Genomic DNA, 26,211 nt, shown 5'->3' on the forward strand with positions numbered 1-26,211 from the left:
TCAGTAACAAAGGGCGATCGGATTACAAATCAGTTTAATAAAGTGCAGATCAGTAATAATAATCCACCACACCACCCCTACATGACTAGAGGGTTGTGAAAGGTAATGCTGGTAGATTAATTCAGTTCAACTCAACTTTTAGACAGTCTTCACAAAAACTGCATAAATACAAGTGAGGAGTTATATTATTGGACAGAGAAATTAACCCAATTTCTTACATGTTCACTACCATCCCAATGGCTGTCAAAAGTCTTTTGGAGAGAGCCAAATACCAAATGATTTTTGATGTGCTTCTCTTGTAGTTTTGTACAAACAAGGCAGCCCTAGGGGAGGAATGGACAGTGGGGTCCAGTTCTGTTCCAGTGTATATTGATTAAAACAAACCTGGTACATTACCCTTTCAGTTAAAAACTAAACAAAAAACCTTCAAGGTAAACTAAACTCAATTTCCACCCTATGCTCTCTCTAGGGGTAGAGCATTCCAAGTGGCTGTACAGTAAGGCTGACAGTTCAAAACTATGATCTCGTTTTACTAGTTAGAGTTCTATAGTGGTCAGTTAGATGGCAACTTATTTGAAGAGGTTTGTTTGTTCAGCTGTATATTAAATCCTGAATTGAGTCAGAGATGGGAGGCTTGTTAGGCAGCGTGTCATTAATATCAGATATTGATAGTTATATCTATCTAAAGCTGAATTTCAGATCATTCTGAGGCCTATTTGTCCATGGGAATCTAATTCTCTGAACTAGTCTCCTTGAGAACAAGTCTGTTCCATATTTACTCATGTTTTAATTTCCCTGCTTAGTTTAGTCTAGTTGTATTCATGAAGACTAGATGCTGTTAGGCTGCTTTTAGCCATAGGCTTACTCAGATAACTCACTCATGGGTTTGTCATGAGTTATACGCGAGTTATATCTAAACTCAGGATCTGGCAAACTATGTGGGTATGTCTGGAATGATTTATGCTAAAGAGACTTTTTTAAAGTGTTTTTGAACAAAAATTCTAGCTTGTTTTAAAGCTTTAAAAATGAAGCTATAGCATCAATGAAGCTATAAACAATGTTTACAAGGTTGAAGCAGTGCCATCCTTCTACAGGTTTGAAATAATTTTTAGTCTTGACACTTTCATGGACCTAAGTTGAGCAGAAAGACAGACCAGTACATTGCTTCAGAACCTGGCACATCAAAAGACTGCCAGTCAAACAGTTAATACTAATCAAATTTTGAAACAGGAAACTTATGTTTGTGAGTAGCTTGTGGTGTAAGTTATCTGATTCACAAAGAGAACAAAAAAAAAAACAAACAAAAAACAAGTTTGCCATATCTGTCTCAACTTCTCTGAACATCATATATTCTAATGTGATAGAGGCCAGACAGGTACATAGCTTTAGAAAAAGCTAAAGCTGTGTGCATTAGCCTTTCAGTTATTTTTAAAAAAACTAATTCAAGGTAAACAAAATTCAATTTCCAACCTATGCTCTCTCTAGAGCAGTGGTTCCCAAACTTTAACAACCTGTGAACGTCTTTCACTAAAATGTCAAGTCTTGCGAACCCCCTCCTAAAAATGAATATTTTCAGAGATTTTCTCCTTTACCAAACTATAAAAGCAGCAATTGGAGGTATAAAATTTGTTTTTATGACACTTATTATACACTTAATTTTATCATTACAGTATTTTTATTATGAAAACAACAACACTTTCAATATATCTTACTTTCCTAACTTGTATCACTTTGAATAAGTCTGTTATAAAAGACAAGGCTCCTGTTTTTCATCAAGGAGTATCAGATGTGAAACAGCACGAAGGTATTTAAGAAGCCAACTCAAAGAGTTTCTCCTACACAAGTATTCATCTCTTGAGCAGTTCAGGCAAACATGTTACAAAGCTTAAACTTGTTCTTCATAATTTAAAAAAAATACTAGCTGCCTATTTAATTTTAAAAACAACAAAAATTATCCACCACCCTTTCCATTTCTTATAATGAGCCTTGAAGTTTAAATCTCAGTGTGATGGATATGCTTTCTTTGATCTGCTTAGCTTTTGGAAGTCCAGGGGCTCCATGCTGCCAGCCCCGTGCTGTCCAGGATCCCTAGGGATATCTGTCTGCCATTAGGGAATTTTTTCCCCAGGAACCCTGTAACATTTCACAAACCCCCAGGGGTTCATAAACCCCAGTTTGGGAACCACTGCTCTAGAAAAAGCTATGTACCTGTCTGGCCTCTATCACATTAGAATATATGATGTCCAGAGAAGTTGAGACAGATATGGCAAACTTGTTTTTTGTTCTGTTTGTTAATCAATGGCATCAGATAATTTAAACCACAAGCTACTTGCAAACATGCGTTTGCAAATCACATTTTGGAACAGGATTCTACTGTTCATGACTGACAGTGTTTTTATGTGGCAAGTTCTGAAGCTTTGTATATGTATACATAAAAATTACAGTTACTTCCTATTTACAAACTCTCCAAGAGACCAATAGATTCAAGTAGTCCAATAGACTTTGCATTGTTCACTTGAGCCCTCCAATGAATAGGAATGTTAAATGATGTGCAAACTCTGTTGCTGTCTGCTTCAGGCCAAGTAGAAAGCAACAGGCACTGCAAGTCAGCATAGCAAACAGATTCCTACTAAAATTGGAACCACTGCACTTCACTCCCATGCAGGGCACCAGACATTACTGGTGGCTTTCAGCCTCAAATTGCTCCCTCAAGGCATCCCTAATCCTTGCAGCCCCTTGCTGGGCCCCTCTAATAGCCCTGCTCTCTGGCTATTCAACTTCAGCCTCGAGGTATTGAACCTCTGAGTTCCATGCCTGAGTGAATCTTTCACCCTTCAAAGCAGCTGCCAGATAGGGGAACCAGATGTTCCGATTTAATAGGGACAATCCTGATATTTGGGGCTCTCTTATTATAGGCTCCTATTACCCCTCAACCCCTGTCCCGATTTTTCAAACTTGCTGTCTGGTCAGCCTACTGCCAGAGGAGGAAGCAGACCTACTGGCCACCTACAAATACATTAGATTGAGTCTACCAGTGTTCTAGGATTTCCTATACATCTGGTTACCAGTGGTAGACGACAATTAGGTCCTACTTAGGAATAGTTTGAATGGTAGTCACAGGTTCTTGTGATATTGTAAAACAGACTATTTTGGTACTTATCTAGACTCCATATTCTTGGAGATCTCTCACCTCTATGTTAATGGAATTCTGCAACTCTGTTCCTTTACTACATGATGCAGTGTCACAGTGTTATTGAGGTAGGGAATAGGGCTAGGGTAGATTTTGACCTTCTAGAAGAACAAGTTCTAGAAGGAACTAATTTTGTCCACTCTAAGCCTGCTGAATTAACTGGGTCTGCATGTGTCAGGAAGAGTTATACTGGAAATTTGTTTGTGATTAACTAGAGTCTGTATGAGTCACTACAATGGACAAGGAAATACTATTTGTCATCTCATGGAGATAATGAATGGCGCTTCATTTTCTAGCATTCAGTAAATACATATTCATTTTTGGAACCATCTAAGTGTAATTCAGAATTCAAAGTTACTGCATATGTTCCAGAATGCTTATAAAGGAAGCTGATAACTAACAGCTGGAAGTCTCCAAAGCAGGCATAATGTTGTAAGGAGAAAATGAAGGAAGATGTCAATGCACTGCAGTAGATCATTTTGGGAACAAGAGTCACAGGAAGATTTATAGTGAACAACAGCAAGCAGCAAGGAGGTGGGTGGAGAAAGTTCTAGAAAGATTGAATTCAGGCTTTCAACATAAATAAGGGATGAGAGAGATCTGAAAACTGAACTAAAGCAAGCAAAGCTTAGAGGTACAGAGATAGTGAAAAGAGGAATAATGTTATTTGTCTTTGCTTGGGCAGGAGTATTTAGAGACCTGAATTTTAGTGTTGCTAAGACGTCAGGGAGGTGAGTGACATACATAAGCAAAGTCAGTCATGGCATGTGGTTCGAACAGATTGAAGGAACTGGAAAAAGCATGGTGCTAATCTTACTGCTGAAGTTGAGAAGCTACACAACTGGGTGTAGTAGCATTAGCTGCATCAAGAGTAAACTTTCCTCTCTCATGCAGACAGATTCTCATATGAAATTTGAAAGATTAACAAGAGCAGTGGTCCAACCTTTTTGTATGGCGGGTGCCAGACGAAGGACCATGGCGGCAGTGGAGCACCTGCTGAAATGCTGCCGAATTTCTGTGGCATTTCAGTGGCGATGCCTCAATGATGTCACTTGTAGGCAGCAAGTGATGTCATGGAGAGGTGTCGCCGTCGAAATGGCACAGAAATTTGGCGGCATTTTGGCGGGTGCTCCACCGCTGGCCAGGACGTGGGCGCTTTTAGATGCCCCTGGGTGCCATGGTGCCCTTGGGCACCGTGTTGGGGACCCCTGAACAAGAGCAACTGGCTGCAAACACCTAGGCTCTTCATGGTGGTGACTAAGCAAGGGTGCACTGGGAGGGCAAATAAAGAAAATTTGCTAAGGTACTCAGTTTTACTCACTAATAATTAAAAGGCATTTAGCATTTACCAAGAACAGGTTAAAGCAGCTGAATTATAAACTACTACAGCCCACAAAAGGGCACGAGGGGAACATAATGCTCTACGATGCCTTGGAAGATAGAAGGGGCTCAAAAGTTTAATTATGCTCATATGCAGCTCAGACTCAGTTATGGTGCAAGTGAAGACAAGGCAGAATGTGGCATATCCATCTCCTAGCCTTCCGCTAAATCTTTATGGGAAATAAAGTGGAACATAGTTAAAACAAAACTTCCTTAACTCTACCAGATTAGTGTAAGTATTAATGGGTTAAAAAACTTCAGACAAAAATCATTATGACTGAAAGTTAGTAGTAGATCAGTGATTCATTTTGAACCTGTCCAGCTGCTCAGTTTAACACCCAGAGGTATCTTTATTGTATTAGAATGAAGCCATTGAACAAGAAGTGGGTTAGTCAGAGCCATCATCAATATTTAAAGGGCATGCTTGAGAACCAACCGTAGTCCTTAAATTCCCTCTGAATTTAAAGTAGTTGCTACTGAGGAAAAAAGCTAGTAGTGTTACTACTGGGTGTTTCATGAAGAATGTCTTTCCATCCTTATGCTTAAGGAGATGTGTTTTAATCATTTCTGTAAAGTCCGCGTACTAGCATTAACATTCCTTGTGCTGAACTGCCTGACAACTTAGTAGTTTGGCTGACTTCAAGAATTCTAAAAGCTTTCCAAGACAGGACAGAGATGTTTATTCTTGGAAAGTCATCTAACCTGTTGAGTAGCTTGAAGTTTCCTCTTACCTGCTGCCATTGCTCAAAGCATGTTTAGGATGTGGCATTCTTAGGGTTGAGAAAGCAGCCCAGACAGACAAGTTGAGGGGTTAAACACACAGGAAGAATATCATCATAGAAGATTAGGGTTGGAAGAGACCTCAGGAGGTCATCTAGTCCAACCTCCTGCTCAAAGCAGGATCAACCGCAACTAAATCCCAGCCAGTGCTTTGTCAAGCCTGGCCTTAAAAACCTCCAAGAATGGAGGTCTCACCACCTCCCTAGGTAACCTATTCCAGTGCTTCACCACACTCTTAAGGAAATAGTTTTTTCCTAATATCCAATCTAGACCTCCCCCACTGCAACTTGAGACCATTGCTCCTTGTTCTGTCATCTGCCACCACTGAGAACAGCCTAGCTCCATCCTCTTTGGAACCTGCCTTCAGGTAGTTGAAGGCTGCTATCAAATCCTCTCCCTCTCTTCTCTTCTGCAGACTAAATAAGCCCAGTTCCCTCAGCCTCTCCTCATAAGTCATGTGCTGCAAACCCCTAATAATTTGTTGCCCCTCCGCTGGACTCTCTCCAATTTGCCCACATCCTTTCTGTAGTGGGTGGCCCAAAACTGGACAATACTTCAGATGTGGCCTCACCAATGCCAAATAGAGGGGAATAATCACTTCCCTTAATCAGATGGCAATGCTCCTACTAATGCAGTGCAATATGCCATTAGCCTTCTTAGCAAGAAGGACATTCATATCCAGCTTCTCATCCACTAATTCCCAGGTCCTTTTCTGCAGAACTGCTGCTTAGTCTGTCCCCAGCCTGTAGCAGTACATGGGATACTTCTGTCCTAAGTGCAGGACTCTGCACTTGTCCTTGTTGAACCTCAGATTTCTTTTGGCCCAATCCTCCAATCTGTCTAGGTCATGCTGGACCCTATTCCTTCCAGCATATCTACCTTCCCCCATCTTAGTGTCATCTGCGAACTTGCTGATGGTGCAATCCATCCCATCATCCAGATTAATGAAGATTCTGACAAAACTGGCCCCAGGACTGACCCCTGGGGCATTCCGCTGGATACTGGCTGCCAACTAGAAAATCGAGCCGTTGATCACTACCCACTGAGCCCAAAAATCCAACCAACTTTCTCTTCACCTTACAGTCCATTCATCCAATCCACACTACTTTAACTTGCTAGCAAGAATACTGTGGGAGACCATATCAAAAGCTTTGCTAAAGGCAAGATATATCACATCCACCGCTTTCCTCATATCCACAGAGCCAATCATCATAGAAGGCAATCAGGTTGGTCAGGCATGACTTGCCCATGGTGAATCCATGTTGACTGTTCCTGATCACCTTCCTCTCCTCCAAGTGCTTCAAAATGGATTCCTTGATGACCTGCTCCATGATTTTTCCAGGGACTGAGATGAGGCACTGTATTTGCTTTTTTCCAATCGTCTGGGACCTCCCCCGATTGCCACTCCCCTCCACCCCTTTCAAACATACTGTGTCCTGTAAATGGAGATGGACAACCCTTTAATACTGCCTGTGCTTCACATCTGGGGCACTCCACACAATACTGCTGTGAAGTGATTAGTCTCTCCACTGGCCCCCTGTGGTCAGTGATGCATCAAGGGCCTTGCTCACACTTCAGCATTCAAAAAGCCCCACCACTGGTCTGGCCCTAGTGCTGCTTGGTCAACACTAACAGTAGGAAGAATGAAGAGTACTTGTGGCACCTTAGAAACTAACATTTATTTGGGCATAAGCTTTTGTGGGCTAAAACCCACTTCATCAGACGCATGTAGTGGAAAATACAGTAGGAAGATATATAGATACACACAGAGAACATGAAAAAAATGGGTGTTGCCATACCAACTATAATGAGACTAATCAATTAAGCTGGGCTATTATCAGCAGGAGAAAAAAATCTTTTGTAGTGATAATCAGGATGGCCCATTTCCAACAGTTGACAAGAAGTTGTGAGTAACATTAGGGGAAAAATTGGCATGGGGAAACAGTTTTTACTTTGTGTAATGACCCATCCACTCCCAGTCTTTATTCAAGCCTAATTTAATGGTGTCCAGTTTGCAAATTAATTCCAATTCTGCAGTTTCTCATTGGAGCCTGTTTTTGAAGTTTTTTTGTGGGAGAATTGCAACTTTTCATTTTCATTTAAGAAATATTACTTCATCTGATCAGCAACTCTATTATGCAGCGTAGTGGTTTAGGGTTAGCTAGTCAAAAGTTCCTCAAAATGTTTTGAAAGCTAAAGGTCACCTTTTTATCAACTCTGTTTTCAGAATTTGAAATATGACCCAAAACATAGGATGGAGGTTATCCCATTTTACTGATGGGAATGGATCGCACCAGATACAGGTTAAGTGACTTTTCTAAGGCTGCACAGAAGAGCTGTGACAAGGCAAGGAATTGAACCCTTGTCTCTTGTATCCCAGTTCAGTGTTTTAGACAGAAGACCACATTTACTTTCCAAAGTTGTTCCATCCCATCACAGCGGTACTCTTGAGGCCAGACATCTTTATCCCCCTAGCCTACCTGCCTTCCCCTCATTTAGAGAGATTATGGGAATTCCTGATCTGATATGTTGATAGAGATTGTATTCCCTATATCCACCTGCCCCCCCAGCAACCTCTACCTCAATTTCCTATGTCAGGCAGTGTACCCATTCCAACAGACAGTGATGAGGCAGCTTACAGGGGGACACTGGGCTGGAAAGGGTATTTGCTTAAGATGGGGTAGGCAACCTATGGCACACATGCCAAAGGCAGCACACGAGCTGATTTTCAGTGGCACTCATGCTGCCCGGGTCCTGGCCATCAGTCCGGGGGGGCTCTGCATTTCAATTTAATTTTAAATGAAGCTTCTTAAACATTTGAAAAACCTTATTTAACTTACTTACAATAGTTTAGTTATATCTCAAAAGACTTCTAGAAAGATCTTCTAAAAACGTTAAAAAGTATGACTGGCACACAAAACCTTAAATTAGAGTGAATAAATGAAGACTCGGCACACCACTTCTGAAAGGTTGCCGACCCCTGGCTTAAGAGATTCATGAACAAAACCACTTTCCCCAATAGTCGACTCTTCAGAGGTCCCAAAGAGACAGTCTACATTCATTTTGCCACCTCCCCCTCTGGCCCCGTCAGCTCAGAGAGACATCTGTCTTCCATAAGACAGTTATATACTACTTGATTAAAAGATAGACACATCGCTTTGCGTTGGCACCACAGGACAGGCATTTTGGTTATAGAAGAGCTGCTAGAGTCATGAGCATGACTAAAGGATTCTTTTATAGTAGAATTCTGCCAGTAGGCAGACTTTTCTAGTGTTGAAATGCTAACAGTTCGCTTTAAATTGTATGTTTAAGCAAAAAACTTTAGACAAGAATTACATACCTGTGCATCATTTTTGCTATGTTTGTCCAGAATCTGAAACACAGAACTAGACCTTGTGTGATAAGTGTATGATCCAATCCCCAAAATATAGATGTGTAATACTACTGTGCAATGCTGCTGCAATAAAGAACATGACTAATAGTTACATTGCTGTTGGAATCATGTGACCTGAAGATTGTCAAATTCACTAGTTTTGCTATCTGTGACAAAGCAAAGTCAGCAATTCTTTGGCCTGGGAAAAAAAAAAGTTACAAGTTCATAGAATCATAGAATCATAGAATCTCAGGGTTGGAAGGGACCTCAGGAGGTCATCTAGTCCAACCCCCTGCTCAAAGCAGGACCAAACCCAACTAAATCATCCCAGCCAGGGCTTTGTCAAGCCTGACCTTAAAAACCTCTAAGGAAGGAGATTCCAGTTCTTCACCACCCTACTAGTGAAAAAGTTTTTCCTAATGTCCAACCTAAACCTCCTGCTCTGCAACTTGAGACCATTACTCCTTGTTCTGTCATCTTCTACCACCGAGAACAGTCTAGATCCTTCCTCTTTGGAACCCCCTTTCAGGTAGTTGAAAGCAGCTATCAAATCCCCCCTCATTCTTCTCTTCTGCAGACTAAAAAATCCCAGTTCCCTCAGCCTCTCAATAACAAAATAAGGGGTATATAAACCATCTGTTACTAAAAACCTGGGGTTTTAAACCTGGGGTGCTTCTGCCTGCTTGTAATAGTCCGGTGCTGGGGCCGTGCCCTCTCAGGGGCCGTCGGGAGCCAGGCCGCCTCACTACACGCCCAAATCAGTCTTCGGGTTCTGAAGGTCTCGGGGTTCTGCCCCTCAGGCAGGGGCTAAACAAAAGGCACACAGTCACTGCAATGAGCCCCAGCCCTCAGTCAGGGCTGGGCAGCAAGCCAGTTCTAAGCTCCGGTTCTTGCAGCCGGAGCTGAGCAAACACAAAGTCAATAAACCCTAACCCTAGCTCAGGGCGGGGCAGCACACAAGAGTCCAGGGGGCTCAGATCCTTTCTGCAGGCTGAGCACCAATAAAGTCAATACGCTAAGCCCCGGCCCTCAGTCAGGGCTGGGCAGTGACACAGCAGTCCTGATCTCAGCTCCTCTCAGCAGGAGCTGAACCCACAGGGCCACTTGTAAGCCCAGGCCCGCAGTCAGGGCGGGCACCAAACACTTAGTGCTAGGTTTAGGCTCCGGTCCTGGCCACAGGAGCTGGGCAGTAGCACTAGTCTCAGAGCTCAGGTCCTTACCTTAGGAGCTGAGCAGTAATAACAAAGTCAGGAAGCCCAGGCCCTTAGTCAGGGCGGGGCAACACACAAGAGTCCAGGGGGCTCAGGTCCTTGCAGCAGGAGCTGAGCACTAACAAAGTCAGGAAGCCCAGGCCCTTAGTCAGGGCGGGGCAGCAACACAGCAGTTCTAGGCTCAGGTCCTTACAGCAGGGGCTGAGCAGCAATGATAGTTCAGGGCTCAGGTCCTTGCATCAGGAGCTGAGCAACAATAATACCTCAGGGCTCAGGTCCTTAAGCCTTGGCCTTGACAAGCTTCCAAGCAGAGATGCAGAATCCCCCTTCCTGCCCCCCCACCAACTAGCCTCCACTGACAAAATTAACACTTTGCCTGTTTCCCCTCCCTCCATACAGTTTTTTTGAAAAGCAGCTAACAGCGCAATGTGTACCCAACAGTGACACACCTCTGCACAAAGAATTCTGTATCATGGGTTAAAAAAAGTTCTTCTCTGAAATGGTAAAACATGTCATGGTGCAAATTATTTTTTACCTAATGAACTGGAATTCTACTCCGTACCTTAAAAGAGGACATGTCCATTATTATGTAGAAAACTAGAGTAGTCTGATGTTCTAAAACAGTGTTCTCACCTGGACAATTCATTGGGTCTCTAGAAGATGTGTTTTTAAAGGCACCATAAAAACTAGAATGCATTTTTAAGAAGTCTGGTAGAATTCCTAGAGGGAAAAGTTAAAAAATAGACACTAGAAAAGGCCAAACACCACAAATAATTTAGTGCCCATCTCTCCTCTGTATTCAGGAGAGAAATACCCTTTTCTACACAAATATTGTTTCTAAGCCCTGGTCTACACAAAAGAGCTAGGTTGATGTAAGGCAGCTTACATAGACCTAACTCTTAATGTCTACACTAAAATGTAGCCTGCACTGCTGTAACTCACCCTCTAGTCTGACTTAACTCCACCTCTGCATGAGGAATAGCACATAAGTCAATGTAGTTAGGTCAATGCACTGTCACTGTAGACACTGTGCTGCTTACATTGACTGCTGCTGCCTTTCAGAAGCCATCCCACAATGCCCCACACTGACAGTTAATGGTGCAAACCCTCCAGGTGAGGACACATACAGCTGACAAGGAGTGTAGTGGACATGCAAAAGCAGTTTAATTACTGCTGGGGCTGTTAGCCAATGTAAATTAGGTCAACTTAATTTTGTAGTGTAGACACGCCCTAAGCAAGCTCTTGATAGCTTGAAATCTACAACAACAACTTAAAGCCTAATCTTGCAGTCCTCACTGAATGGTGAGAAATCTGGTTGAGTTTTGACTCAGATTGCAGAATTGGACCACAGACCTCAAGAGCAATGGGAGAGACTGCAGGGGAGGCAGGGGTGTGGGGAAGAAAAAGAGCAACGGGTCCATCATACACTGCAGTTAAGGTCAGAGATGCACTCATAAGGGTGACATTCCTTTTTGCTTGAGAACGCCAAAGCACCTTCAGTTTGATTGCTTAAGACCTAGAGAGCTTCTTCCTCCTCAAGTGTATCCAGGCAACCCTGCCGTTTGAGTAGGTATAGTTCAAGTTACTCTTTGATAAAGGGAAAGTTGTATGCCAAGAGCATAATTCCTTACTATTTGTGTGTCTAAGTCCTGCAAGAAGATTTCACCATACCAATAAGTCACACGCTGTAGAGATGCTACTACATTAGTATAGTGTAAACATATAAATATTAGTGGCTGGGTTGCCCTGACATAACAGTAAACAATAAGTGATCAGACTGAAGTAGCACAGGTTGAATCTCTTTAGTCCAGCACCCTCGGGACCTGACTGGTGCCGAACCAGAGAATTTGCTGAATCACGGGAGGTCAGCATGTAGTGAGTGTGTCTCTATTTTTAACCTCCCCAAGGCGAACAAACAGAACACTTGCAATGCCACTAGATTCAATTGGAATATAAATCTTGTACTTGCAAGTCAGTGTATAGTATATAGAGCAGTGTAAACAAGTCATTGTCTGTATGAAATTTTAGTTTATACTGACTTTGCAAGTCCTTTATGTAGCCTGTTGTAAAACCAGACAAGTATCTAGAGGAGTTGATGTACACTCTGGAAGACCTGTGTATCCCCAGGGGTACATATACCCTGGTTGAGAACCACTGATCACCCTATCAACTGCCTGTACCTCCCCTTCCCCCACCCCCCAACTAATAGCTATCCTCACAGAAAAAAGTTCAGGGTTATGCTATCTGAGATTGTGTGTCTGTGCTCCTGAATTTTTGTATATAACCCATAGGATGCACCCAGATACCTTGTTGACAGATGCATAATCAAATGAATCCGTTAAACGCATGCAACAACACCTTGAAGATGTGTAGCAAGGTTATAATATTTGCATAATTTGTGTAATTGTATTGTGCAGTATCTGCAGAAAAGTCAATAACTGCATCTCAAACTTATACCAAGTTACATGGCAGTAACCTCTTATTCAGATGGTCTGGAAATGTGTGCTGATTACAGATTAAATCGCAATTAATTCCTTTGGATTCAAGGACTGACATGGATATTAAAATTTGGTGTAAAAGGACTGGTTTAGGAATAAAGAGCAAGTGACGAGTGGATATAAAGTTTTGCCAACTGTGGGTGCTTGAAAAGTGCTACTTCTGGAACATGCTGTATTAGAGGCTATGACTTATCTTCTATGGTTTTAAGCACTAACATTTCATTTACTTGCTGAGGACCTTATTTGCACCACTCAAAGCCAAGATTAAACTGGTATGAAAAAGACCCTCAAGCTAGAGGGCAGAGTATTCTCCCCAAAAAGAGAAATAATGCCCGCTGGCCAATTTTTGCCTAGTCCCAGAAAAACAAATCTTGACCGAATAAACCAAGGGACAGCTTGATACATGTGTGGTGGGATGCAATGTTCACAAGTATCTCTCAATCCTCATATTTTTGCTAAATCACTATAATCTTTGAAGTTGACACTAGTCTTATTGTAAAAAGACCACAATAAAAAAATGACATGATGCAAGTCTGACTATTATTTTGCTGTTGATATTTACTTTTACAGCAATCACCTCACCTGACAAGTTGGGAGGTAGTTAACCTGCATGCTCAGGTCACAACTAGAGATATGCACAGGTCACTGAAAGTCAGTTAAAAAAATTGCATAGTACTTACTACAGAAAGTGGCTCCATATGAACTAGCATGAAAGCCCTTCCTCTGGGCCAATGACAGTGGTTCAGTTCAACAATCTGCTCAAGAAACAGTTTCTGGTTACAGGGTTATGAAGAGCTGAACTCTGCCACTTTTATCCAGTGATCAGACAACCCATCCAACTTGATTATTCAAATTTAGACTGACCACATATTGCTATATTTCTACTGAAAGAAACAGATTTCAATATAGCATACAGAGTTGACTAGGAGTTGCCCACCCCCCTTCCATTCGGATAGGAGAGGAAGAAATGGATCATCTATTGATGAAGTTGGGAGTTTTGTTTAACATGTTTTCCACTATATTCTGCACATCTCCAATAATGCCAGGCAAGAAGCTTTCAATTTTACTCACATGTAGGGCCCTACCAAATTCACAGAAATGAAAAACATCACAGACTGAAATCTGTATAATATAGGACAGAAGAACAAAAGAGACAGATTTCACAAGGGAGACCAATGTTTATCAAATTGGGGGTCCTGACCCAAAAGGGAGTTGCCATGGGGGAGGAGGGGCATGAGGGGGAGGATGTTGCAGTATTGCCACCCTTACTTCTGTGCTGCCTTCAGAGCTGAGTGGCCAGAGAGCGACAGCTGTTGGGTGGGTGTCCAGCTTTGAAGGCAGCGCCCAACCAGCAGCAGCACAGAAGTAAGGGTGGTAATACCCACAACCCCCTACAGAAACCTTGCGACCTCCTGCACAACTGCCTTTTGGGTCAGAACCCCTACAATTACAACACTGACATTTCAGTTTTAAATAGCTGAAATTATGAAATTTATGATTTTTGAAATCCTATGACCGTGAAATTGACCACAATGGACCAGAAATTTGGGCCCTATTCATATGCTGCAGAGATTGGAAGCACAACTTTGCTCTGCCTAGGGTGACTAGATAACTGTGAAAAAACAGGACAGGGGTGGGGGGGTAATAGGCACCTATATAAGAAAGTCCCAAAAACAGGACATCTGGTCACCCTAGCTCTGCCTAACTTGCATAACAAGTTCACACCCTATGTCAATATTATTCAACAACCCCAAAATAAAGGAAAATAGTTTTGTTTATAAAGAGTTACACTGGATTACAGCTCAGTGAAATTCAAACAGGGACATTGGAAATATTGACAAATATTCACTAAAAAGCAAGAAACCTAAAGCTCAATAGCTATTCAGTCAAAAGACCCTCACCCCGAATTGGCTGCCTAAATATACTAAGCATTCAAGGCTTTCTGCAATGCCCTGCATCACATTTCTTGAGTGGGTACTTTTCCTTAAAGCCCTGCTGTCATCTTCTCTATTCACTTTAGAGATAGATGCATAAAGTGAGCCTTCCAAATCCACATGCAAACTCCCCACTCCCATGAGACAACACTTGAAAAATAAATTCCATATCATGTAGTAATCTGTTTATGCTGGTGCAACCTTAGTTTGGCTGCTCTCTCCGAATACAGAAACTTTAATTTGTTAAAACAAGAATTGTTACTTCATGCAATAAATGTTGCACTTGGTAGCTACCGCACAGAGCTGTGAGCAGCCAGAGCTTCATGGAATTTAGGGGATTCATGCCTGTGCTTTTATGACTAAGAGCAGGAGATTCAGAATACCTCAGCTGTAAGCCACTTCCTTCTTACATTGCCATGCCACATGCAGACACAAAATTAATACATTTCTTTGTAAAAGGTTAGTATAAAGATATCTGAAAGAAAGAAGCTATTACTCCAAAAGATCAGCTACAATTCAAAGGGGTTGATTTAAGAGCCCTGTAAGAGCAGGGTTTTTACTACAGCTATTTTGTATAGCTTCTTTCATGCATGCTACCTCCCAAAGTAAAGTACTTATACGATTTTAGAAGAGTCCACTAAGTATGTGTCTCCAACATGGGATCAGTCTTTACTCTCTAATTCCTTATCACTTACTCACTGGGTTGGCAGAACCCGGCCTACACATTACATTCAACCCTTGGAAGTGCCATGTGATAGAGGAGTATTGGTGACAAACAATGTTCATTCTTTCTCTACTTGAACAGCACTTGGGTCATGCATGAAGGGGTGGGATGGGGTGAAAGAGAAAAGGCACGGTGGACGTGAAGTGGGTATTCACCCACGAAAGCTCATGCTGCAAAACGTCTGTTAGTCTATAAGGTGCCACAGGATTCTTTGCTGCTTCTACAGAACCAGACTAACACGGCTACCCCTCTGATAGAAGAAAAACAGACATTTGTGGTCTGGAAATTGTAGTTTCTGGAGGCCAAACCAATATATACCATGAAGATGCCCTTTCTAGGGAGATGCAGGGAAAGAAACTGAGCAGTTTAAAGAGAATAAAATCATTGTACACAGAACTTGACCTAACTGAACTGTATCCCTGTAAAAACACATTTCAAGTTGCATCTATTCATACCCTAATAGGCCACTAAAGGTTTATTTAATCAAATCTGAGATTTAGGTCTGCAAAGCTTGGTGAAGACTTAAATAGTTAACAAAATAGTTAATATTTATTCTAGAATTCCGCTAATACTTCTCATATAGAAGGGATTTGATCCACAAGTACCAACAGGACAGAACTTAAAATTTGACATTTGCAAATTCACTGGCAGTTCTGTACATCCAGCCAGTAAATCAGCCCCAACTTAATGTCCCTTTAAGCTAGTTTTATCTAGGAGTTTAAATTAAGCTTTAAGAGGAGAAGGTTGAGATTTATAAACTTAACAAAAGCAATTCTTGGCCAGTTAGCTTCAGTATAATTGTGCCTGATGCCAACTAGTAAAACGGGGTGGGGTGGGGGAAACCACAGTCTGTTCTCTGTAAAGCACTATTTAAGTTTCATTATATTGTAATTAAATTCTTCCCTTTTATAGTACAACTTTAATATGCTTGGCTTTTACACTTAGTATTGCAAATGGATGTCTCACTAATTGAAAAAACTATTGTGGAATCCTCGTTGCAGCCTTATTTTAGGAATAGTTTCAAACATCCAGAGCAACACTTTGATTGGACAGTTTCATTACATACACACAGCACACCTTGCAACTTCAGAATGTGTTCTGGGCCTCTAGAATCACCTATCCCACAGTGCCTAAAAGCCTCTGCATTGAATAACGACTGTTTCCCAGCATGAAGCAATGCATTGTGAAACAAAATTAAGAGGATCTGCAGGGTGTACTAGTGAAGCAGTACTGTTTGTGGCTTCCTAATCATATTACGAAATTCCCATTCTAGAACACACAGGTTTAACTGGACATTAGTTGAAGATCTCATCCTAGATGTATTGTGCCATGGCAACAAGATTCTGCAAATGGTTCTTAAAGGCCTGCTAGGAAAATTGCTTTTGGTGTGCATTGCAATATTGTTCACAAGAGCTCAAATCATTCCAACCTATGTTTTTCTGCAGTGCCTGTTTACCTAGGCTAGTTACTGGCTGAAGATAAATCTATTTGTTAATTGAAACAAAGAAAACTGAACAGTCCTATCTTGCATAATCAGTGTGACTAATACACAGGATACCTGATTATTTTTAAGCTATGCTGCCTGCCATATATATATAAAATCTGTTCTATGGGATGGGGGGGATTTCTCCTTCACACCAAATTACTTAAATTTAAAGTGAGAACAGGGTTTTGTTTTGGTTTAAGTTTTATATCCTTGAATTTTGTAGGCTCACAATGCATTTGTTTAGAGCACATGGTATTACAAGCAGGGTAGCTCAAATATAGTAAAGAATTGTGGCGTCTTACAATTCTTCATTAAAACTACAGAACTCTATGGCAAGATATTTAAGACCTTGTTTACTGATTGTTTATAATTTGACTGTACTTGGCATGCTAGTAATCGTTCTCAGAAGAGATTACTTAGTATTTTCAGAGTTGTAAATTACCTCCAGATATGAGGGCTTTTTAGAACTGTACTAAATTTAGATTTAGATTATGAAAAAATTACCAAAATGCAACATGTCTCATCCTATTAGTTCTCAGAACGTTAAAGCATGCTTTCCAGAGTCTAAATTAACTGAAGCAAGCTATTTTTCTTTGTATCTCAAAGACATTCCCAGTGGAAAAATAGGGAAACATTAGTACACAGTGGAGTTACTGCACCACATATCTCCAAGGGCAATCATTCACAACACAGGTGAATTACAGATTTTCAAGTCAACCATGATCATTTTCTGAAGTGATGAAATTCTTAGTGCACAAAATGCAGCGTTTGAGGCTTGCTTTTGAATGCAGACATCTCTAAGAAGGTACACTGCACAAGATACCATAATAACTGAAGAAAAGCATTGTGTAATAAGCTAAATGGTGCATGCTTGGGAGTTTTAATTATGAACGTATTACAAATAAGAATCAAACCAGTTAAACTGAAACTAATTTTTTTTTATTTATTTTTTTTAAAACACAAGTGAAAGGCTTAGTGTGACTAAGGCTTGTCTACACATGCAGCTGCACCACTGCAGGGAGTCTGGTGAAGATGCTTCTTGCCAACAGGAGAGAGCTCTCCAGTCAGCATAATAAAACTGCCTCCGTGAGAGGCAGTGATAGCTATATGGGTGGGAGAAGCTCTCATACAGATATAGCACTGTCCACTCCGGCATTTATGTCGGTGTAACTTAGGTCACTCAGGGGGGTGACCCCTGAGCAACATAACTTATGCTGACATATGCTATAGTGTAGAAATAGCCTAAATTATATATATTCTTTACATACAGCTTAGAGACAATAGGCCTTTTATGTAGGAACCTGTGTTTAATTCACTATCAAGAGTTTTTATGCTCTATTGCAATAAAACCCAACAGCCTAAAGAAACAGCAAGCCAAACCAGTTGCTGAGAGTGAACTCATTAACTCTCAAGCAATCTACTGCACCAGATGAGAGGGATCTGTTCTCAACAACAAAACTGAGAAGGGAGTAGCAAATACAAGGTTTGTGCTCTCCCTTAGAGACTGCCCCCCAGTTACCCCCCCCCCCCGCCAAAATTGGGACTTTCATTCTATCTTCCAACACATAGGAAGATAGGAAACCACCCCCCCAACTGAATTTACTGTAGTATTTCCTCCCCCACCCCACATTCCACTGTGAATCTGGGTCAGGGACAGTCTCTCTCCTGCACCTCCTTCCCTGGCTCCCACAGGACCAGGGAAGTTAATGGGAGTTAGACTCCAGTTTACAGTGCCTCTGTAAATCTATCCACTCCGCTTTATGCGCAGCTCTTCCACTAACTCATGGATTTTGAGCAAGTTACTTCACCTTTGTCAGTTTCCTGCCCCTTCTAAATTGGGATATATTCCCCTAACTCATAGCTAGGTGCTTTGAGATCTCCAGATGAAAAGCTATAGCAGTTCAGAGTTCTTACTGCCTGCAAGTCTTGGAGTTAGTGGGGTTATGAGCAAAACTGAGCATGTTAGAACTCAAGTAGTGTGCAAGAATATAAAATCCTTACATCATGCATTTCCAGCTCTTTTACTTGTTGTTTAATTGTTTCATGCAATTTTAGATAAGCGTCCTAGTGATCTAAAAAATGTAGAGCTATTCTTCCTTACCATGATGAAAGCCCTAAAAAGGGGGGGGGGGGGGATTTTCTGCCAAAAATACTAAAGTAATTTAATTGTTGAAGCTTTAATAGCACTCTTACTTCAATCTGGCACTGACATTAATGACTCTGGAATAGAGCAAAATCAATTGCTCTCCAAGCCCATTCCACTTCTTTCACCCTAGAGCTCTGATGTGAATACAAACATACAAACTAATAATACCAGCACGATTAGGTCATTTGCATTAACTGTTATAAAGAAAGGAATAACTAGATTTATTTTCTCCCATTTTATAGAACTGCAGACCTCCATCACCATGGTGATATCTAGGCAGAGAGCAAGATAGGGTGTTTATTTATTTTTAAGTCTTTATATGTCTTATTAAAGTTTGCTCCTGCAGGGATTTTTAAGTAGAGAAACTGATTTCTAGATAAAGCTACATTTGCAGCACACCCTTCTACCTCTCGGTTCAAATAGTATATAAGGTATGTTACCCAAGAAGGGATCCCTCACTTTGTATTGAAATTTAGACTTGGAAAAAATCTTTAACTATAATTAAGCAGCCTTTTCTTCTGCAGTGTGAAAGCACACCAGACTGAGTCATCACTTCTGTATTTTTACCTACTGTTTCCTCCCTCATTTCACAGGAGTTCAACTAAACTGGTTCCAATCTCTTTTCTGGAAGGTATATCAGGCACCAAGCGAGGCAAAGGCATTATAGCATTCTACTAATACATGATGGCTAAAATTAAGTCTCTTCTAAATGTCACTCTAGACTTATTTTATGAATTTTGTTTCCTGTATCAGCATGCAACTAATTACTGCTCAGCTCTTCCTTAAAGTTACAGTGACAGGACTATCTGATTTCCCACCCCTGCCATGACTAAGACTACTGATCCTCCAAAAAAAAAAAAAAAAAAAAGACTGCAGACTATCCTATTTTAAATTCAGTACACAGGCACGTATGCAAGAGATTCTGGTGCTTTAGTATGATATCACCCAATTACCACTCCCCTAAACTATCTTATGTTACCTTTACCCCTACAACAAGTCATCCCAGCACTCCTACAATCTCTATCCTAGGGAATTCCAAGAGGGGGGGGAGGGGGAATCCTACCAGGACATGCTGAACTGATTTGGCAGGGGTTCACAACTCACTGCATTGAAAGAGAAGGTGTCACTTAAAGGTCTAGCCTCTCTCAGGACCAGGACTAAATTCTGTGGACATTCCACTACCTCACCAGTCATTATCCAGTGACAATGCAATCAGAACCCATAATGGACTAGAACAGTTAAAGAGGTGCCCCCATAATGGTAATAGTAATGCATTATATGAACCCCCACTTTAGTCTCTTTCACTTAACTCCAGGAGGAAAGCCTCTTTCTTCCATGAGGTATGCTAGAGAGTCTAGCTAGAGTCCTTCACAGCACTTTTTCTGTTAATCCTATTGAGCTTTGGGACCTAAGGATAAGCTTGTGTTCAGAAGAGTTTAACACATTTGTATTAGTTAAGAGTTTCCAGTTACTTAAATGTTTGTGTAACCTTAGTTTTTTAAAACTTAGTTTTTAGTTGTTTAAAAAAAGATTACACTCGACTCTTGAAACGGTATTCACCACTGTGAGCTTTTTAACCCATGTCTAAAGTTTTTAGCCTGCATCCACATTCAGCCCCAATTATTTACATCCATCTGTGCAGAGCTTGAAGATAGCTAATAGGTGGTGCTAGAGGGAATGACCATCACATGTTCACAAATAGTGTCACAACCTTTAGTACAGTGACAGGCTTTATTAAGAGAAGCCAAGTTATTTATAAGTAAGTTTGTTACTAAAATTATTCTAGCTTCTCACATTCTCTATTTTCCATTTGAATCTGCTAATGGCCCCAGTTACATGTTCAGGCCAAACAGATTTATTGCTAAATACTGGATGTTTGTAAAACAAATTCCAGCATAAACTTATTAACAGTGTTAACTGTCATTCTAAAGCCACATAGCCAGCTACTAGCAATAAGCTTGCAGATACTAGCTGAAAGGATTTTTTAATGTTACTGCAGTGCTTAAATGAGGTGTAAAGGGGGCCTATGGGAGTCAATTTGTGCAGCTTTTCTGGCCAGCTGGAAGTGCTTGAGTAAACTGGTTTCAGCAGAATGGAGTCCAGGAACAAGCACAAGCTTAATTTATACCTTCCATAAAAGAGCTAGCACCTCTGGTGATGGGGCAGCACAAGACATAGGTTAAAAGGCACTAAAACATGGGACCCATCTGATAATGAAAGACACCAATTACATATTTATCTTCATAATGAAAAAGATGAGGCTGAATTGTGGCAGCTGGTGAGAGAAGATGGCGGTGACATACTCACACGAGATTATTATTCCCTCTCCCTTTTTAAAAAAATATAGTACAGGAATTCATGTTATAAATGATAGCAACGTTTTATTCTTTAATCCATTGGTAACAACAGTACAAGCTTTCTCACCATTTTTTTAAGTCTACCTTAGGCCACCCTCAGAATACACATTGCTAAAGATGGAAGGCCCAATCACCTGCAACTGCAAAAAAGTTAGTAGCAAGACAGCTGATCATAATGAAAGTTCCCTGATCAACTCTCCAGACAAAGTCCAAAACACAAGGGCATCAAGTTCTTTGCCAATATATCCACTCTCCATGGCCATTCAGCCTTTGGCCTCTACCAGCATAATATTAATTGTTACACTGATATCAGTCCAATAGGATTGGCACCACCAACTTATTTCACAGCTAAGTGGGCAACTTTTAGTCACTATTGACCTAAGCTGGATAAAACCTGACATAGCATGAAGAGGCTCCATATTTATTAATAAGCTAGAAAGACTGGGTGGCACAAGAGATTAAGATCCAAGAAATGGCTGTGTTATGTTTCGCCATTTTAAGATAACAAAGACATTTAAAGGGTAACATTTTCAAGAATGCCCACATGATTTAGAAGCCTACAGGCCACTGAAAGGCAGGTAGGCACTTTTGAAAGTGTTACCCTGGGTGATTTATTCTAAGTGAACAAGAGCTGGTACTTGACACTCGGGATGGTGTAGGAAACTATTCCAGATTCTCATATACTACATGTATGTATATTTGTTACAATTCATTTTTTTTAAATTCTGCTTAATCACTTATGTTTAGTATTCACTTTTATAGTTAGACTACAAAATCCTTAATATTCCAAGAGTCCATACAGCAACTTCAATAGTTTCTTCTCCATAAATATTTGATACAAGTCAGAACAATTCTACTGAATCCAAAATGAATGTGAGCAGCAGTGAGAGCTCAGTTACAGAAATCAGGCATTCATATACAGTGTTAAAAAATCCTGCACAAGGAAAGCTGGAGGGGGTAGTCTTTATAACTTTCATTTCTATGTTTGTGCATTAAGAATGTCACATTTCCATCAAGAGTTAGTGGTAGAAAGGCAATAAACTTCACAACTTCAGCCCTTTTGAGTTTGATACATTTTCTACAGCAATACCTTAAACATCTCTATGGTGTAACTACTCTCCAAAAACACCATTTAGGATAATTCATACCACTCTATAGGGTAATAGCTTCAAAGAGGTATATGAAAACACTTTCTACATATTGCATTAACATCTAGGATTTTGTGGTTTGGAGAATCCCCATTCTGTTTTTAAGGTCAATCTAGGTACCATAAACTGTACTGAAATTGTGACTGGTAGTGATGTTGTTTGCTACATAGGAAGAGTACTATGCACTATATTGTTTGTGCTTTGCTGACTTATGCTGGAATAAGACTGCAGATACTGTTCTCTTGGGCTCACAAAGTTCAGTGGGAAAAAGTCATGAGGCTATCCTAGTAAGCAGGATGTTAAAAGCCATCCTTCATATGGAAAGCACATAATACTGAGCATATCTAATTTCTTAGATCTAGAAAGACAGACACTTGAAAGAAGGTGATGAGAAAGGGCAAAGAAAACAGGTGTGTGGCTGGACACTAAGGGCTAGATATAAACTAAGTGAAAAAAGAAATGTCAGGTTAGAGATGTGTCTGCATCTTTAAACCATCTCATAGTGTAAACACAGAAGAGGAAAGTGTGATTTTATACACTGTGGGCTGTTTAATGCCTCAGCATAAAGTGAGTTGACAGAATGACAGACTTTGGGTTAATTCTCTAACCCAGATGTGCCCCAAGTGCAGCATGAGGTTTGACTCATACAACATTCCTTTCCTCTGTATGTAATTGCAGGCTGTGAACAAGATTTGTCAGCAGCAGGCTTTTATTGCTGGAGAACAAGAAAAAAAATCCTATGCATTTTTCCAGATATACAAGTGAGTATTACCAGACATTTTGTTTTTGCATTGTCCAAGGAGTTGCAAGAAGACTGACCTTAGCCCTTCAGTTAACAAAGCAGACCTGAATCCTGCAGTCTAGAGATGCTTCCTCCAAACTTGAGCTTCATTACATACTTGAGTTACTTTAAGTCCACTGGGGTTCTATGTACCAGCACTAACTTGGAATAGGCTACATTTATTTTAAAGCTATTTTAGAATGATGGCCATGAGTATGGCAAGATTGAATGAGCTTCACAGTTACCATGCTACTGAAATTCTGGAATAAATCAGAACATAAACTGTTATATCTTCCCCTAAATCAGGTGGTTAGCAGGACTACCGCTGTCTTTTGAAGTCAGCTGTTAAGCCCTTAAGCGACTGTGGCCAAACCAAAAGCATGGAGACACATTAGATGTGTCCCAATTACAATGAATGAATGCAATAGTAGCCTGGCAGGATACAATGACCTCTTTCTCGCATCTTCAAAAAGCTGTTAAAAGCTTTGTTATTGTTCTGAGCCCAGAGGAAAAATGGAAGTCCAGCATGGCCAGGGCAAGAAAGCAGAGTGAAGATGTAGAAGACTATAAAGCCGGAGTAGAGCAAGTAAGTTTTTCTCTATTAAGGTTGAGACAAGCATGATCTCACCACAGAGGTGCCCCGAGAAGACAAGCTTAGCTGCCTATTTCCCTCTCTAGTTTATTACTGTCTTGTGCAACCCAGAAAGCAACAGCGCCTGAAGGGGCCCAGGAGAGCTCGGGGAGCGACTAAACGTGCTCACTCTTCAAGTCCGTGCAGCTTCCCTCGTGCTCTTACCTGCGATGTCCCAGAGCTGCAGCCTCACCAGGGTCTTGCTATCCCAGTGGATGACTTTGAGGGCAAAGTCCACCCCGATGGTGGCCCGGTAGTGCTGCGAGAAGAGCTGGTGCACGTACCGCTTGATGATGCTGGTTTTGCCCACGCCCAGCTCCCCGATCACTAGCACCTTGAAGAGATGCTCCCGGCACTCGGGCAGCCTGGCGCCTTCGCCCCCAGCCATTCTCACCGCCTCCCCCGTGCCCAGCAGAGCCCGCCGCGAACTGCTGCTCCCCGGGGAGCTGCCAGCCGCAGCCCTCGGCAACGCGGAGCCCTGGGGAAGGGAGCCGGGACGCTGGGCCCTGCCTGCGCGCGGGCAGCTTGTTGCAAACTTTCTCCTCGCCCAGCTACTGTCTACCGCGGGGAACTTTCTGCCCCGCCCCGGCCCGGCACAGAAACGCAACCACCTGACTGGAGTCACAGGACGCGGAAGCCCGGCGCGTTATAAAACCCCGGGGGCGGGAGGGAGGAGAAGCGTGAGTGGCGGCAGGAGGAGCCCCGGCCCGGCCCGGCCCCGCCCCGCCCCACCCTACCCACCCACTCCCGGGCCGGAGGCCGGAGCCGCAGTCGTGCCTGGCTCTGCCCCTGCCCCGTGGTGTCCCAGGCGCTTGGGCGAGCTTAGCCACGTGCTGCCTGCACGGGGGGGATCCGGGCTGCCCCCAGCGCTGCCCGAGGCGGTGGAGGGCTGTGAGGAAGGGGCTGCTGGAGGAGAAAGGGGGGCTGGGCTGCAGGAAAAGAGGGAGCAGGGACTGGGGCAGTGCCAGGTGCCAACGTGGCGGGTGGGTGTGCAGGGCTGCTGACAGCAGGTTCGGCCCCCGGTGGAAAAAAAATGTCGAGGCCCCCCAGCAAGGGCAGACCAGCTAAATAGGTCTGACAAAGCCGGGCCCCAGGCCCCCTTCTGGACCGCCGGCCCGGTAATTTGTACTGGCTTGCTTTCTCCTCCCCCCCCCCCGTTGGCCCTGTGTTTGGGGGCGGCTGGGATCAAGTCTTGGACCAGCGGGTGTGTTTGAGGAGCCAGTCCATGTGCGCACTGGAGGGCTGGGTAAAGCAGGGGACCTTGCATGGACAGGCTGGGGGGGCGGGGTGGCGATGTGTGGTTCTGCCTTGTGTTGTCTGAGAAGGAGGGAAGCGTTTGGAGTGAAATGGCTGCACCAGGCCCACTAGCACCCTTTTGTAGAGGGGTGTGCAGAACCGTTTAAAAAAAAAATTCCTGAGGCTCCAGTCTGTTCATCAGCACCAGATACATGCCAGTGCCTCTTGGATAGCTCATCAGGGGGCCAGGCTAGCCTTTCTTACCCTCGGCCCCCTTCCAGCACTGGCTGTAGCTGCGGAGCAACAAAGATTTACAAGGACAAGATGTCAAAGCAAAGACTAGCATTTTCCCCTCCTGCCTGTTGACATGCTCTGTAGCCTTGCCCTAGACAGTTCATCTCTTCCATGTCTCTAGCCTGATCCTCCTCCCTTTGGCAAATGGGCACCCTCACTTCCCTTTCTCTACCAGCAATCAAGTTGTCTTCCATTTGGTTTTTCTAGAGAATATTATGGCAAAGGGGTGTTTTGTATAGTCAAGTATGAGAGGGGTAGCCGTGTTAGTCTGGTTTTGTAAAAAACGACAAAGAGTCCTGTAGCACCTTATAGACTAACAGATGTATTGGAGCATAAGCTTTCGTGGGTGAATATCTACTTCGTCAGATGCATGTACAGTCAAGAGGCATTTCTTGCTAGATACCTTTAGATACAAAGGGAATTGGATTTAGTATTAAGCATTTCATAGGGACATCAGCTTATGGGAATAACATAATTTACGTCTATTATAAGCATGGAAGATATAATCATCTAAAGGGGCTCACACAATAGAGGAATAAATGACATTCCCATGTGTTGATTTCCCATTAAAATGCTTAATTGTAAATCCAGTTCCCCTTATAACTAAATTTATCCAGAAAAACACACTTCTTGTCATTATAAAACAGCTCTTTGCCATTGCAGAAGCCAACATTAATTGCATTTGGTTTACCATGGTTCACCTATTTTTAAAAATGTATCTGCTGCTGAACATAATTGAGCAGACACTTGTTAGTGTCTGACATAAAAGTATGACAGGATCCCTGCCCTAAGGTCTTTATTATTAATGTGTATAGATAGAATGATGATGCATTCAGTATAGATGGAGGTGGGTGAGAAGAATACTTGGGTGTCAGAACACAAGGATAGAATTGATGTTGGGAGACCGATTTTATTTTATGCTTTCATGTTAGGTTTTCAGTTATTTGTCATGCTACATTAACTTCCAGAGTTTTCTTTTTTTAAATCAGTATTATATAATTGTCAGACTGGGGTGGTAATAGGAATCATCTGAATTCAGATT

The 26,211-nt window shown here is 42.1% G+C and overlaps 1 protein-coding gene across 1 annotated transcript in view; it reads right to left on the reverse strand.

Moving 5' to 3' along the window:
• The window catches only part of RAB32 (RAB32, member RAS oncogene family), a 47,170-nt gene extending 22,903 nt beyond the window's left edge, over positions 1-24,267 (reverse strand). Inside the window, exon 1 of the mRNA XM_039533086.1 lies at positions 23,805-24,267. Within this exon, the coding sequence (XP_039389020.1) occupies positions 23,805-24,027 (223 nt within the window). The 5' untranslated portion in view covers positions 24,028-24,267. The remainder of the gene's footprint in view (positions 1-23,804) is intronic.
• Positions 24,268-26,211: the final 1,944 nt, after the last annotated feature.

The sequence above is a fragment of the Mauremys reevesii genome, linkage group 3, assembly GCF_016161935.1.
Source record: "Mauremys reevesii isolate NIE-2019 linkage group 3, ASM1616193v1, whole genome shotgun sequence".
NCBI lineage: Eukaryota > Metazoa > Chordata > Testudines > Geoemydidae > Mauremys > Mauremys reevesii.